The sequence below is a fragment of the Mustela nigripes genome, chromosome 7 (genome assembly GCF_022355385.1).
Source record: "Mustela nigripes isolate SB6536 chromosome 7, MUSNIG.SB6536, whole genome shotgun sequence".
NCBI classification, from domain to species: Eukaryota; Metazoa; Chordata; class Mammalia; order Carnivora; family Mustelidae; genus Mustela; species Mustela nigripes.
This window is the reverse complement of record NC_081563.1, coordinates 88,473,108-88,488,954: the sequence shown is the minus strand read 5'-3', so window position 1 is coordinate 88,488,954 and position 15,847 is coordinate 88,473,108. Positions and strand designations below refer to the sequence as shown.

The following is a 15,847-nucleotide window of genomic DNA, read 5'->3' as shown; positions in this document are numbered from 1 at the left end:
TTTAGGATTTGAAGGAAAACATGAACATAATGAAAAGACAAATGAAAAACAAAAAACAAGAACAAGAAAATACAAATGGATTTTCCAGATGGAAAATACAAAATGGAATTTCCAGAGATGAAAAATACAGTATCTAAAGTGAAAATATCACTAGATGGTAATAACATATTAGACCCTGAAGATGAGAGAATTTAAAGGCTATTTAATAATAAGAAATGACTAGATTCGAAACTATATTCTATTTAATAAAAGTAAAAAGAGGAGGGAAGTGAAGAAAAAAATAAACAGCATCATTAACCTATGAAACTATATCAAGTGGTCTAACGTGTGTAATGGGGAGTCTTGGGGGGGAAAAAAAGGAAGAGGATTTAGACCAAAAAACAGTAAAGTAAATAATGGTGAAAAATATGATATATTTGAAGATAACTAGAAAAACTACATACAACAAAGAAACTCTACAAAACACAAGCAGGATATAAACAGTGAAAAAAGAACCACCAAGGCACATCATAAAATTCCATACTCAGCAAAATTATCTTTTTTTTTAAAAAGATTTATTCATTTTAGAAAAAGAGAGACTGCATGTACAGGGAGGGTCAGTGGGGTAGGGAGAAAGAATCTGAAGCCAACTCCACACTGAGCACAGAGCCCAACACAAGGCTCAGTACTCACAACTGTGAGATCATTACCTGAGATAAACAAAGAACTGGGTGCTTAACTGCCTGAGCCACCCAGATGCTTCCCAGCAAAACTATCTTTCAAAAATGAAGACCTTTTTTTCCAGGCAAACAAAACATTACAGAATTCAATGCCTATAGCCTACATTATAAGATATGTTAGGGGCACTTGAGTGGCTCAGTTGGTTAAGTGTCTGCCTTCAGCTCAGGTCATGATCCCAGGGTCCTGGGATTGAGTTCCACAACAGGCTTCTTGCTCAGCGGGGAACCTGCTTCTCCTGCTGCCTGTCGCTCCCCCTGCTTGTGTTCTCTGACAAATAAATTAAAAAAAATCTTAAAAAAAAGATATATTAAAAGAAGTTCTTCAAGCAAAAGGAAAGTCTTATTTGATGAAATTTGCCTATAGATGAATGAAGAGCACCAGAAATGGTAAATATGTGGGCAAATATAAAAAAAAAATTCTCTGGTTTTTCATTTCTTTAAAACAGGGATTGGAGGGCGCCTAGGGGGCTCAGTTGGTTAAGCCACCGCCTTCAGCTCAGGTCATGATCCTGGAGTCCTGGAATCGAGTCCCGCATCGGGGTCCCAGCTCCGATGAGAGTCTGCTTCTCCCTCTGACATTCTCTCCTCTCATACTCTCTCTCACTCAAATAAATAAATAAATCTTTAAAAAAACCAACAGGGATTGGAAAACATTTTAAATGGTGAGATAATAAATATGATAGGCTTGTAAGTGATAGAGTCTCTGTTACAACTACTCAACCGTTCTGAGTAGCAGGAAAGTAGCCAAAGACGATGCAAATGGACAAAGCTGTGTTTCAATAAAACCTTCATATGACACACAGCTATTGTGGGTCTTGGGTCTGTTGATCTCTCTTTAAAAGATAACTCTCTTCCAACAAAAATAACACAATTATTATGTCTATGACACATGTAGAAGTAAAATGTATGATAAAAAGCATAAAGGACAAAAGAGGGGGAATAAGTTGTATTACTAAGAATCTTAGTCTACATATGAAGTGGTACAATTTACTTAGAAGTAATCTGTAATAAGTTCATGACATAACGCCTAAAGCATCCACTAAAACTAACAAAAGGTATAGCTAATAGCTAATAATGGAGATAAAAATGGCATCATATAAATTACTCAATTGAAAAGAAGGCAGAAAAAGAGGAAAAAGGAAATAAATTATAAGACAAATAGAAACAGTCAGCAAGGTAGTAGGTTTAGACCTAATCACATAAATAATTATGTTAAAAATAAATGACTTACACATTCCGCTTAAATAGCAAAGGCTGTCGGCTTGGAGAGAAAAGGAAGACTCAACTATATGCTATCTTAAAGAAACAATACAGACTTAGGTTGAAAGCTAAAGGATGGGAAAAAAACATGCCATGTAAACAAGAAACAAAAGAAAGCTGGAGTGGTTATATTAATATCAAAGTGGACTTTAGAAAAAGAAATATTAACTGTAATAAAAAACACACCTCACAGTAATAGAGAAATTAAATTACCAAGAGCAAGTAATGATTCTAAATGTATATGTAGCTAACTGCAGAGTTCCTAAATACATGAAGTCAAAACTGACAGAAGTGAAAAGAGAAAGAAACCCACAGTTATGTTCAGGAAATTCAATGTATCTCTCTCAGTACTTGGTAGAGCAGTAGTCAGAAAATCATTAAAAATATAGAAAACCTGAATTGTCAGCTGACTTGATTTAACTGACATTAGTTAAAACACTATCCAACAACTAATACTGAACATGTTTTCAAGTGCCTAAGGAGCATTCACCAAAAGAAATCTTATTTTGGGCCATAAAACAAAACTCAATAAACTTAAAAGGACTGAAATCATACACAGTATGTTCTCTAATCACAAAAGAATTCAGACAGAAATCATTAACAGAAAGACAAGTGAAATTCCTTTAAATGAATTAAACAACACACTTCTGAATAACCCATGGGTCAAAGAAGAAATCCAAAGGGAATTTTAAAATATTTTGAGCTGAATTAAAATCAAAGGTACAACATACCAATTTATGAGATGTGGCTTAAGGGTGCCTAAAGGGATATATAATTTTAGATGCTTGAAGTTAGAAATTATCTTATGGAGAGAATGGAATATAATCACTTCAAAAAAAGATTTCACTGCTATTTAAATGATCCCACTCTGCTGACAACCAGCAAATTGTGGACAAGACCATTTAAAAAAAATCTTTGTATCACTCATGCAGCAAAGAAATGTTTACATAAATGACTGCATTATGCACCAACACAGACTGTACACATCTCAACAAAAAATGGTTTTACAACCCTCTTGGTCCTTAAGAATATTTAGCATTGTGTGAAAGATCTGCTGGCAGTCAAAGACTGGTGAAATGCACAACTAATACTGCTCACCTGTATTCTATTATAACGAAATTATGGTAAGGTAAATTAAATTTTGTTTTACTCACTCATTTCTTCTTGCAGGGTTTCTTGTTTCTGTTTCTGAATTTTAATTTCTTGCTCCAGATCTTCTATCTTGCTGTTTTTATTAGCTAACTTTTGATTCAGTTCTTTCATCAAACGCTCATAATCAGCTATTTCCATATTCATCAATGTGGTTTGCTGGGCATCCTGCACGTATGAGAAATAAAAGATCCACATAATAGTAGATCAGTTAATCTTATTTATAATATTGCTAATTGCATACCTGTAAATTATGCCAAAGGAATAAACACTTTCTATTAATGCTTTTCTGTAACACAGTAAGTTTACACATATATGAAGAAGCTACAGTTGGTACCTTCTATTTTTGTACTTTTACAAAGTATTTTCTTTTCATCAAATTTCATCAGAATTTTCATTAAGCACAATTGACAGTTCTACTCATGGAGTTCTCATTTATAAAACATTAACATTTAAGCAACCCTTAAAACCCTTAAAACACCTCATCTTTGAATAAAGCAGAGAAAAATTAGTCAAAGGTTTAAGTATAATATGAATTTCAACTTTTGACATTAATTAAATCTTCATGTGTCCTATAACAATCCTGGACAAAAAAAAATGAAGAATCAAACCATCTGTGAGCCTAGATTCTTCTGAGAAGATAGGACTGAGAGAAATCTTAAACTTTCATTCTTTCGAGGCTAACAATTTATATACGATTATGTTAGTTCCTCAAAAACCTCATTTTTGAAATATTTCCTTTCTAAACTATCAGAATTGTTTAACACTGAATATTGACCTGCGTTTTGAATCTGGTGTTTTATTTTACCTTTCTAACCAGCTCTAATTCTTGCATGGTTTTCTGAAGCTGTTTCTTTTCCTTCCGAAGCTGCAGTTGAAGTTCTTGAAGTTCATTTATGGAACTGGCATGCTCCTGCAATTAAAAATAAAAATATCACCACTCCACCCCCCAAACAAACCAACATTAAAAATGTATTGCAAGGGTCTATAGAATAAATCTGACATACTGTAATATAAAAAGCTCAAAAATCTTTTATTATTTTTTTATTTTTTAAAGATTTTATTTATTTGACAGACAGAGATCACAAATAGGCAGAGAAGCAGGCAGAGAAAGAGGGGGAAGCAGGCTCCCTGCGGAGCAGAGAGCCTGATGCAGTGCAGGGCTTGATGCGGGGCTCCATCCCAGGACCCTGGGATCACAACCCGAGCCGAAGGCAGAGGCTTTAACCCACTGAGCCACCCAAGTGCCCCCCCTCGAAAATCTTTTAATATTTAAAAAACACACATCCCAAAATCATAGCTTGGGATTCTCAACTTCATAGCTGACATACATTATATATTAAGGAATTAATGAACTCTTGTATTCACAAATGTTACTCATTACAAAGTCTTTCCTTCACTTAAATAATATGATGAAAGTATCACTATATAACATGAACTAATCCCACAGGACTGTTTTTACCTTTATCTTCTGCTCTTTCTGAAGTTTTTCGGCTTCCAGCTCTTTGTCTGCCACTGCCTTGGCTTTTTGGACTTCTAAAATCTCTACTTCTAATAACTTTGCATTAGACTGCAGTGTCTCAATACGAGCTAAGAGATCTTCATTATCAGAATTTAATTTTTCGCACTAGAATGACAAATGATTCACTACTGTAAACATGTAGAAAATATGTATAGGGGAGGGAGAATAAAATGATACATTATAAGATTACTGGCAGGGTATGAAAAATAAAGATTTCAAAAACAATTCCACATAATGTAAAATCAAGAATAAGTTTAAAACGTTATTACTTTTAAAATAAATTTGGCAAACATTACAAGAGACCAGGCGCACTGGCAGAGGAAAAGGCAAAAAGAAACAAAAAGCAAACCAAAACACCCAGCGAGTGGAGATTAGAGCAATAGATAAGACAGGAAAGTTGCCAGTTTTTTATCATATTCTTATCCCAACAATGGGAAGAACAAAATGAAATTGCTTCTATTAATTTTAATGAATTTAATTTTAATTTTTATGCAAAATTTTGAAATCGAAATACACTTATTACATTTTTTCACATCTGCATTTACTCAATTTAAAATTACCTGAAAAGTCCTCTCAACAAAGTGAGTGTAGAGGAATGTACCTCAACATAATAAAGGCCATATATGATGCAACCACAGCTACACCATACTCAGTGATGAAAATCTTCTCCTCTAAGATCAGGAACAAGAGAAGATTCCCATTCTTATTTAACATAGTGTTAGACGTCCTAGCCACAGCAATAAGTAAGAAAAAGAAAAGGGATCTAAATATACATGGGTTTATTTGGGGGCTATAGAAAGGAAGAAATAAAACTCTACTTGCAGATGACAGGATAGTATGTATAGAAAACTCTAAAGACTCCACAAAAAATACGAGAGGTAATAAATGAATTCAGTAGAGCCGCAGAATATAAGATCAATATACAGAAATCTCTTGTGTTTCTATACACTAATAACAAACTATAAGGAAGAGAAATTAAGAATAAATAATCCCACATAACTGCATCTAAAAGAAAAAAAAATACCTAATAACAAATTCAACCAAAGAGGTGAAAGATTTGTATGTTTAAAACTATAAGACACTGATGAAATGAACTGAAGATGACATAAATAAATGGAAGATATTCTATGTTCATAGTTTGGAAGAATCAATATTTTCTGAAAGTACAAATATTGTTATACTGACCAAAGCAATCTATAGATTCAGAGCAATTCCTATCAAAATCCAATGGTATTTTTCACAGAACTAGAACAAAAATTCTAAAACTTGTACAGAACCACCAAAGAGCCCAAACTGCTAAAGCAATCTTGAAAAAGAACAACAAAACTGGAGGTATCATGCTCCCTGATTTCAAAATGTATTATAAAACTATAGCACTCAAAATAGTATGGTAGTGGCATAATAAGACACACAGATCAATGAAACAGAAAAAAGAGCCCCCAAATAAACCCATGTATATATGATCAATTCATTTATGACAAAGGAGCCAAGAATATACAATGAGAAAAGGATAGTCTCTTCAATAAATGGTGTTGGGCAAGTTGGAAGGACAGATGCAAAAGAATGAAACTGGACTACTATCTTACATCTTACACAAAAATTAACTCAAAATGGCACAAAATTTAAATGTAGGACCTGAAACCATAAGACTCCTAGAGATTGGCAGTAAGTTCCTTGACATTAGTCTTGTCAATGATTTTTTGAACCTGACACCAAAAGCAAAGGCAACAAAAACAAAAATCAACACATGAGACTGCATCAAGCTCAAAGGCTTCTTTAAAGCAAAGGAAACCATCAAGAGAATGAAAAGGCAACCTACTGAAAAGAAGAAATTACTTGTAAATCTTGTAACTGATAATGGCTTAATATCCTAAATAAAGAACTCCTACAACTCAAGAGCAAAAGACCAAAGAATTCGATTTAAAAACGGAAAAAATATCTAAACAGACATTTTCCCAAAGACATACAGATGGCCAATAGGTACATGAAAAGATGTTCAACATCATGGGTCATTAGAGAAAGCAAATCAAAACCACCATGAAATATCATCTCATACCTGTTAGAATGACTATTATTAAAAAAATATACCAACCAAAAACAAGTGTTGCCAAGGATGTTGAGAAAAGGGAACACTTGTGTACCATTGGTAAGAATGTAAATTGGTGCAGCCACTGTGGAAAATAGTATGGGAAGTTCTTCAAAAAATTAAAAACAGAACTACTGTATGATCCAATAGTTCCACTTCTGTGTATTTGATCAAAGAAAACAAAAACACTAACTCAAAAAGATACATGTACAGCCATGTTCATTGCAGCATGACTAACAACAGTCAGGATAAGGACACAACCTAAGTGATCACTGATGGATGAATGGATAAGGAAAATGTGGTGTATCATACAAAAGAATATTATTAAGCCATACAGAGTATGAAATCTTGCTATCTGTGACAACATGAATGGACCTTGAGGACATTACGTTAAGTAAAATAAGTCAGAAAGAGAAAGACAAATACTGTATGATTTCACTTATATGTGGAATTAAAAAAAAACAAACTAAACTCATAGAGAGAGAGGGGGAGAATATGTGGTTGCCACAGGCACAGGGTGGGGTGTGAGTGAAATCACTGAAGGGAGTCACGGGGTACAAAGTTACACTTGTAAAATAAATAAATAATGAAATGTAATGTACAGCATGGTGCTATAGTTAATGTTCATAGCAGCAATGTCCACAATAGCTAAACTGTGGAAACAGCCAAGATGCCCTTCAACAGATAGAGGAATAAAGAAGATGTGGTCCATATACACAGTGGAATATTACTCAGCCATCAGAAAGGATGAATACCCAACTTTTGTATCAACATGGATGGGACTGGAGGAGATTGATAAGTGAGTAAGTCCAACAGAGAGAGTCAATTATCATAGGGTTTCACTTATTTGTGGAACACAAGGAATAGCATGGAGGACATTAAGAGAACTGAAAAATGAAGGGGGAGAAATTGGAGTGGAAGATGAACCACAAGAGAATATGGACTCTAGGAAACAAACTGAGGGTTTTAGAAGGGAGCGGGGTGAGAGGATGGGTGAACTTGTAATGGGTATTAAGGAGGGCATGGATTGCATGGAGCACTGGGTGTCATACCCAAACAATGAGTCGTGGAACAGCACATCAAAAACTAATGATGTACTGTATGGGGACTAACATAACACAATAAAAAAAATTATTTTTTAAATTTCTTTTCAGTGTTCCAGAATTCATTGTTTATGTACCACATCCAGGGCTCCATGCAAGTAAGTGCCCTCCATAATAGCCACCACCACGCTCACCCAACCTCCCAACTCCCTCCCTTCCAAAACTCAGTTAGTTCTTCAGAGTCCACAGTCTCTCATAGTTCATCTCCCCCTCTAATTTCCCCCAACTTTTCTCCTCTCCATCTCCTCAAGTCCTCTGTGTTATTCTTTATGCTCCACAAATAAGCAAAACCATAAGATAATTGACTCTCTCTGCTTCACTTATTTCACTCAGCATAATCTCTTCCAGTCCCAAACATGTTGCTAGAAAAGTAGGGTATTCATCCTTTCTGATGGAGGCATAATACTCCCTAGTGTATATGGACCACATCTTCCTTATCCATTTATCCACTGATGGGCATCTTGGTTCTTTCCACAGTTTGGTGACTGTGGCCATTGATGCTATGAACATTGGGGTACAGATGGCCCTTCTTCTCACTACATCTGTATCTTTGGGGTAAATACCCAGTAGTGCAATTGCGGGGTCAAGGGAAGCTCTATTTTTACTTTCTTAAGGAACCTCCACACTGTTTTCCAAAGTGGCTGTACCAACTTGCATTCCCACCAACAGTTTAAGAGGATTCCCCTTTCCTCACATCCTCTCCAACACGTGTTGTTTACTGTCTTGTTAATTTTGGCCATTCTAACTGGTATAAGGTGGTATCTCAATGTGGTTTTGATTTGAATCTCTCTGATGGTTAGTGATGATGAATATTCTTTCATGTGTCTGTTAGCAATTTGCATGTCTTCATTGGAGTAGTGTCTGTCCATGTCTTTTGCCCATTTTTTTGACGTGATTATCTGTTTTGTGTGTGTTGAGTTTGAGGAGTTCTTTGTAGATTTTAGATATCAGTCCTTTGTCTATACTGTCATTTGCGAACTTCTCCCATTCTGTGGGTTGCCTCTTTGTTTTGTTGACTGCTTCCTTTGCTGTGCAGAAGCTTTTGATCTCGATGAAGTAATAAAAAATTTTTTTCCTTAAAGTAAAATATTAAAATTCTAATTGCAAGAAAAAATTAACTATGTATGGTGACAGGTATTAACTATATACAAATCATGATATTGTATTGCCTGAAACTAAAGTAACATAATGTTATATGTCAATTATATCTCAAAAATTTTACCTGAAAAGTTGAATTCCTTAATTGTCTTGTAAGGTCTTCTATGTGATGCTCAAAAGTATTAGCACGTTCTTTTTCCACATCCAACTGCTCTGACTGCTTATCATATTCTAATAAAAGATTCTTCAAAAAAAGACAAAAGGATTTAACTTCAGGCAATTATTATACATTCAACCAGTCAGACTATGTTATCAAGCCATCTTGAAAGAACATTTATGAGTCTATTGAGTTCACGAGTCCATGAGAACATTTATGAATAAAGCTTAAAATATTTAAATTCAACATTTGGTTGAGTAGCTAACTGTCATTATATAATTAGTATAATTCAGATGACTTTTAGTATGGGGGAACTATTAAAGGGCAAAAGGATTTTACATTTATACAATATAGTATCTGCAAGTTAAATATTCTAGTCATCAACAAAAATAAACTTCTGAAACATGAGCAACATTTAGAGAAGGAGGAGAGAAAGTTTAACCTGGTTGCCTTCTACCTAAAGAATTCTGATGAGGGAAATGTTTCAGGCCCAGCCTAATAAAAGGCAGAAGTGCTAATGGAAGAACATGGGAAGATATTTTATAAAAACAGTCTCTTAAACTCTGTGACAAAATGTTTAACATTTTCTGAACTCTAAAACCAACAGAATTTTCTTTAATATTTCTGGTTTGCCCCTACTCAAGAACAAAGTGCCCAGACTGGCCTTTTCATGACATACTAGCAAATCAGGTTATCCTCCAAAATATGTACATGAGATTCACTGTTTCCAGACTGTAAGTGGGATTTTTTTTTCCTTCCTCTCTTTTCTCCCTTACAAATCCCGTTTTCACTTTTGTTCCTGAAGAACTACTGACTTGTTCTTCACATAAATGAATTTGTGTGCAGAATAACAAAATCTGAGTTTTCTTTGAAAGTTTATTTTGGGAAGCCTAAAAAGTGGCCTTCATCCAAACCAGGACCTCTTGAGTCCTTTGCTCCCCCTCCCAGTCTCCTCTGAGGTCTCGTGTGGACAATTATATGCTCTTTCTGGTTCCTGCTTGCCAAATCTGATTCTTTTTTTTTTTTTTTTAAAGATTTTATTTATTTATTTGACAGGCAGAGATCAAAAGTAGGCAGAGAGGCAGGCAGGGAGAGGAGGAAGCAGGCTTTCCGCGGCAGAGAGCCTGATGTGGGGCTCAATCCCAGAACCCTGGGATCATAACCCAAGCCGAAGGCAGAGGCTTTAACCCACTAAGCCACCCAGGCGCCCCGCCAAATCTGATTCTTGGACAAATCTAATTTTGTTTCTAATTCTGATTTATATATAATCAACTGTTCTCCACACTGGTAGCTGAGTGTTAGAATCTGGGTTTCAACTTTATGGTCTACTCATCTTGTGACAAAGGCAGGAATTGGGAATCTAGCATCTGGCTTAAAAATTTGTTTGTCCATGTTTATTTGTCTGAGGATTCTGTTACATCCTGGCATACTGAGAAATCATTTGTGTTCTTTTCCACAGAGAGAAGATTCCATGCTTGTTTTGTATTTGTGCAGATTCCTTTAACTCTATAGATCAGAGCTCTTTATGCTCTTTATGCTGGTCGTCTTTGTTTTTACTTGCTATGGTTCTAACAGTTGTCAAGGGCTGCAAAAATTGAATACCAAAGCAGTCTCTAGTAAATAATGGCTCTCTACAGGAAATTCTGACTATAATCAGCAAAAAGTAATTACGAATTATCATCCCTTCAGAACTGTTGCATGTTAGATCTTTAAAAAAACTAATAAAGATGATTATTGTAAGCGGTATGAACACTGAAAAAAGAAATTGGCCAAATTTGTAAGTAATCCACAAATTTACTTAGCATCCTAATATTGATGCTCCCTAAGGAGCCTAACGGAGCTCAGTTACAAGTCTGTTTTTAATAAAAAGTGATTATCATTCTTTTTTTAAAATTTCATTTTTTTTACATATTATTTTTTTAAATTTTTTATTTTTTATAAACATATATTTTTATCCCCAGGGGTACAGGTCTGTGAATTGCCAGGTTTACACACTTCACAGCACTCACCAAAGCACATACCCTCCCCAATGTCCATAACCCCACCCCCCTTCTCCCAACCCCCCTCCCCCCAGCAACCCTCAGTTTGTTTTGTGAGATTAAGAGTCACTTATGGTTTGTCTCCCTCCCAATCCCAACTTGTTTCATTGATTCTTCTCCTACCCACTTAAGCCCCCATGTTGCATCACCACTTCCTCATATCAGGGAGATCATATGATAGTTGTCTTTCTCTGCTTGACTTGTTTCGCTAAGCATGATACGCTCTAGTTCCATCCATGTTGTCGCAAATGGCAAGATTTCATTTCTTTTGATGGCTGCATAGTATTCCATTGTGTATATATACCACATCTTCTTGATCCATTCATCTGTTGATGGACATCTAGGTTCTTTCCATAGTTTGGCTATTGTGGACATTGCTGCTATAAACATGCGGGTGCACGTGCCCCTTTGGATCACCACGTTTGTATCTTTAGGGTAAATACCCAGTAGTGCAAAAATTTCATTTTTTATTTAAATACTAGTTAATACATATGGTAAAATCAGTTTCAGGTGTAGAATTTGGTGATTCATTACTTATATATAATACATAGTGCTCATCACAACTGCCTTCCTTAATACTAATCATTCATTTAGCCTGTCCCCCACCCACCCTCAGTTTTTTCTCTACATTTAAGAGTCTCTTATGGTTTGCTTTCCTGTCTTTTCCCTTTCCCCTCTGTTCATGTTTTGTTTCTTAAATTTGACATATGAGTGACATCATAAGGTATTTGCGTTTTTCTGACTTATGGTGCTTAGCACAATAAACTAGCTCCACCCACATCGTTGCAAATGGCAAGACTTCATTCTTTCTGATGGGTAACATTCTATCGTATATATACGCCACATCGTTTTTATCCATTCATCTGTCAATGGCCATCTGGGCTCTTTCATAGTTTGGCTATTGTTGATAATGCTGCTATAAATATCAGGGTGCATGCACCCCTTTGAATCACTAATTTTGTAGTCTTTGGGTTAATACCTAGTAGTGCAATTGCTGGGTATTATGGTAGTTCTATTTTTAACTTTTCGAGGAGCCTCCATACTGTTTTCCAGAGTAGCTGCATCAGTTTGCATTCCACCAACAGTTTAAGAGGTTGCCCTTTCTCCACATCCTCACCAACATCTGTTGATTTGTTAATTTTAGCTATTCTGACAAGAGTGAGGTGGCATCTCATTGTGGTTTTGATTTGTATTTCCCTGAGGATGACTGATGTTAAGCAACTTTTTAGAACATATCTGCTAGGAATGCCTGGGTGGCTCACTCTGCTTTCGGCTCAGGTCATGATCCTAGGGTCCTGCTCAGTGGGGAGCCTGCCGCTCCCCCCCGCTTGTGCTTTGGGCACTCTCTCTGACAAATAAATAAAGATCTTTAAAAAAAAAAAAAGTATCTGCCAGTCATCTGGATGTCTTCTTTGGAAAAATGTTTGCCCATTTCTTAACTGGATTATTTATTTTTTTTTAAAATTTGATTAGATCTTTACAGATTTTGGATACTAACCCTTTACCAGGTATGTCATTTGCAAATACCTTCTCCCATTCCATAGGCTGCCTTTTAGTTCTGTTGCTTCCTTTTCTGCATAGAAGCTTTTTGTCTTGATGAAATCCCAATAGTTCATTCTTGCTTTTGTTTCCCTTGCTCCCAACAAGATGTCTAGTAAGAAGCTGAGATGGCTGAGGTCAAAGAGGTTGCTGCCTTTGTTCTCCTCTAGGATTTTGATGGTTTCCTGTCTCACATTTAAGTTTTCCATTCATTTTGAACTTATTTTTGTGTATAGTGTAAGAAAGTGGTCCAGTTTTATTCTTTTGTAAGTTGTCCAGGTTTCCCAAAATCATTTGTTGAAGAGACTTTTTCCATTGAGTATTCATTTCGGCTTTCTCAAAGATTAGTTGACCAGCTAGTTGTGGGTCTGTTTCTGGGTTTTCTATTCTTCTCCATTGATCCATGTGTCTGTTTTTGTGCCAGTAGCACGCTGTCTCGATGACTACAGTTTGTTATATAGCTTGAAGTCCAGATGTGATGTTTCCAGCTTTGTTTTGCTTTTAATGATCATCATCCTTAAACATATCAGCATTGCTGATTTAATCTTAAATCTTGATGTTTCATCACAAATGGAACTCATTTTTACTCAATTTACACAAAGACTGAGAAAATTTAGAGTTTTAGCTTCACACCAAAATTAGGAGGAAAGTATAGAGATTTCCCATTACCCCTCCACCCCAAATGCAGAGCCTCTGACATTAGCAATAAGCCTCACCATGGTGGTCTATTTATTGTAACCGGTGACCTTTCAAGGACATGTCATCCTCCAATATCCAGAGTTTACATTAGGGTTCACTTTTGGTGTTATACATTCTCTAGGTTTGGACAAATTTAAAAAATGACATACATCCACCATTACAGATTATCATAGAGACAGTACCATAAGCTAAAAATTTATAGAGGATTTTCCCACCTATTTCCATTTCTCCTTTTTCCATTCCCCGCCCCCTACCTATTTATCCATTTCTCCCACATACCCCTGGGTACCACTGATTTTTTTTTCAACCGTCTTTTGCCTTTTCCAGAATGTCATATATTTGGTATCATACATTATATAGACTTTTCAGATTGGCTTCTTTTGCTTAGTAGTGGTATACATGTAAGTTTCCTCCACACCTTTTCATGGCTTGATAGCTCATTTCTTTTTAGTGCTGAATAATACTCCACTGTTTGAATGTACCACAGCTTATCTAGTCACCTACTGAAGACTACTTTGGTTTTCCCCAAATTTTGGCAATTATAAATATAACTGCTATAAACACCTATGTATAGATTTTTGTGTGGATATAAGTTTTCAACTGCATTGGGTAAATATCAATGGTTACTACTAGATTGTATGGTAAGAAGAGTAGCTTTAGTTTTGTAAGAAACTGCAAAACTCCCCAAATGGCTGTACTTACTCCTTTGCATCACCACCAGAGTTCCCAAATGAGAGTTCCTATTGCTCCAAGTCCTTGTCAGCATTTGATGGTGTTGATGTTTAAGATTTTGGTCATTCTAATAGGTGTGATATGAGATTATAGGTTATCTCATTGTTTTCATTTGTATTCATATGCTCATTTGCCATCTCTTTATCATCTTTAGTGTGTTTTTGGTGAAGTTTTTGGTCCATTTAAAAAATCAGGTTTCTGTTTTCTTACTGTTGAGTTTCAGTGGTTCTTTGTGTATTTTGGGGTAACAGTCCTTCACCATATATATGTCCTTTGCAAGTATTTTTTCCCAGTCTATGCCTTCTCATTCTATTATCTTTCACAGAACAGAAATTTGTAATTTAAATGAAGTATATATAGCTTATCAATTCTTTCATGGATCATGCCTTTGGTGTTCTATCTAAAAAGTCACTGCCATACCCACATTTCTAGGTTTCATTCTTCTATCTTCTAGGCATATCACAGTTTTATGTTTTTACATTTAGGTTTGTGATTCACTTTGAGTTAATTTTTGTGAAGGATACAAGGTCTGTATCTAGATTCCATTTGTTCTGAATGTGCATGTCCAGTTGTTCCAGCACCATTTGTTGAAAAGATTATCTTTGCTCCACTGTCAAAGAACAGTTGACTATATTTATGTGGGTCTATTTCTGGGTTCTCTATTCTGTTCCACTGATCTATTTATTTATTCTTTCACCAAAGCCACTGTCTTGATCACTGTAGTGTTATTCTAAGTCTTGAGGTCAGATTAATCCTCCTGTTTTGTTCTTCTTCAATATTGTGTTGCCTTTTCTGAGTCTGACCTGTACCATTTTCCAAAGAACTTTTTACGTTTGTTGAAAGGCATGTCTTTCTTCTCCTATGAGTATTCTCATAATGCAGTTACACTTTCAGTTCTTGTCTCACAGTTCTTTGATAGTCTGTTCTTTTTTCAGTCTTTTGAAATATATATTTTAAACAAAAAATTTGGCATACCTGGTCCACCCATGCAGGAAATTAATAAAATACGTTATGGGATTCCTAAAATTGAAAGAAGCAAGCTACTAATGGCTCATAAAAGACAAATAAGCCTATATTTAAACTTCAAATAAGTGTTTTAAAAAATGAATTTGTTAGATACCTTTATATATTAAGGATATTAATCTCTTGTCATATTTTCATGTTAATTTTATATTTTATTATAGTGCAGTCTATCTTTTTCTTTGTAACTTCTTTAATTGCTTTAAGTTTTTAAGAAAGAAAATGTATTTCATATCCAGCACTCAAATGATTTAAGTGTCTTATACCAGGTTTTTAAAAATCCCTTCCACATTTGACAAAATTCTTTAAATCCATCTAGGATTTATTCTGGTGTGTGGGAGTGAAGTAAAAATCTGACTCAATTATTCTGAAGTAGTTATTTAATTCCTTCTTTGTTGGCTTCTATGTTTTCAAATTTCACTGGAATAGTATGTAGCAAAGTCTAGTATACCAACCAAGTTTGGTATTAGAACAGATCTGGAACCACACCGCCTGAATCCAATCCTGGCTTTACTATGTTACTTGCTCTGTGATTTGAGTCTCTTAATCTCTTTCTGCCTTGGATTTCTCACTTGTAACCTGGCAACGTTAGTAACATATTTCTTGGGGTTCTTTCCAGAATTAAGTGTGATAAAGAAAAGTAAAGTGCTTAGAAGGGAGCCTGGCCTAGAAGCATTTGTTGTCAGATAGAAGTCTCTGTATCTTCTGTTAATGTCCTATTTTT

General features: G+C 35.3%; 1 protein-coding gene across 2 annotated transcripts in view; it reads right to left on the bottom strand.

Annotated features, from left to right (window-relative positions):
• The window catches only part of GCC2 (GRIP and coiled-coil domain containing 2), a 55,888-nt gene that overhangs the window by 25,234 nt on the left and 14,807 nt on the right, over nt 1–15,847 (bottom strand). For both annotated transcript variants that reach the window (XM_059406382.1, XM_059406381.1), the window contains exons 10-13: nt 9,062–9,181; nt 4,591–4,755; nt 3,937–4,041; nt 3,134–3,296 (exon numbers count right to left, since the gene is read on the bottom strand). In XM_059406382.1, coding sequence (XP_059262365.1) covers nt 3,134–3,296; nt 3,937–4,041; nt 4,591–4,755; nt 9,062–9,181 — 553 coding nt within the window. The remainder of the gene's footprint in view (nt 1–3,133; nt 3,297–3,936; nt 4,042–4,590; nt 4,756–9,061; nt 9,182–15,847) is intronic.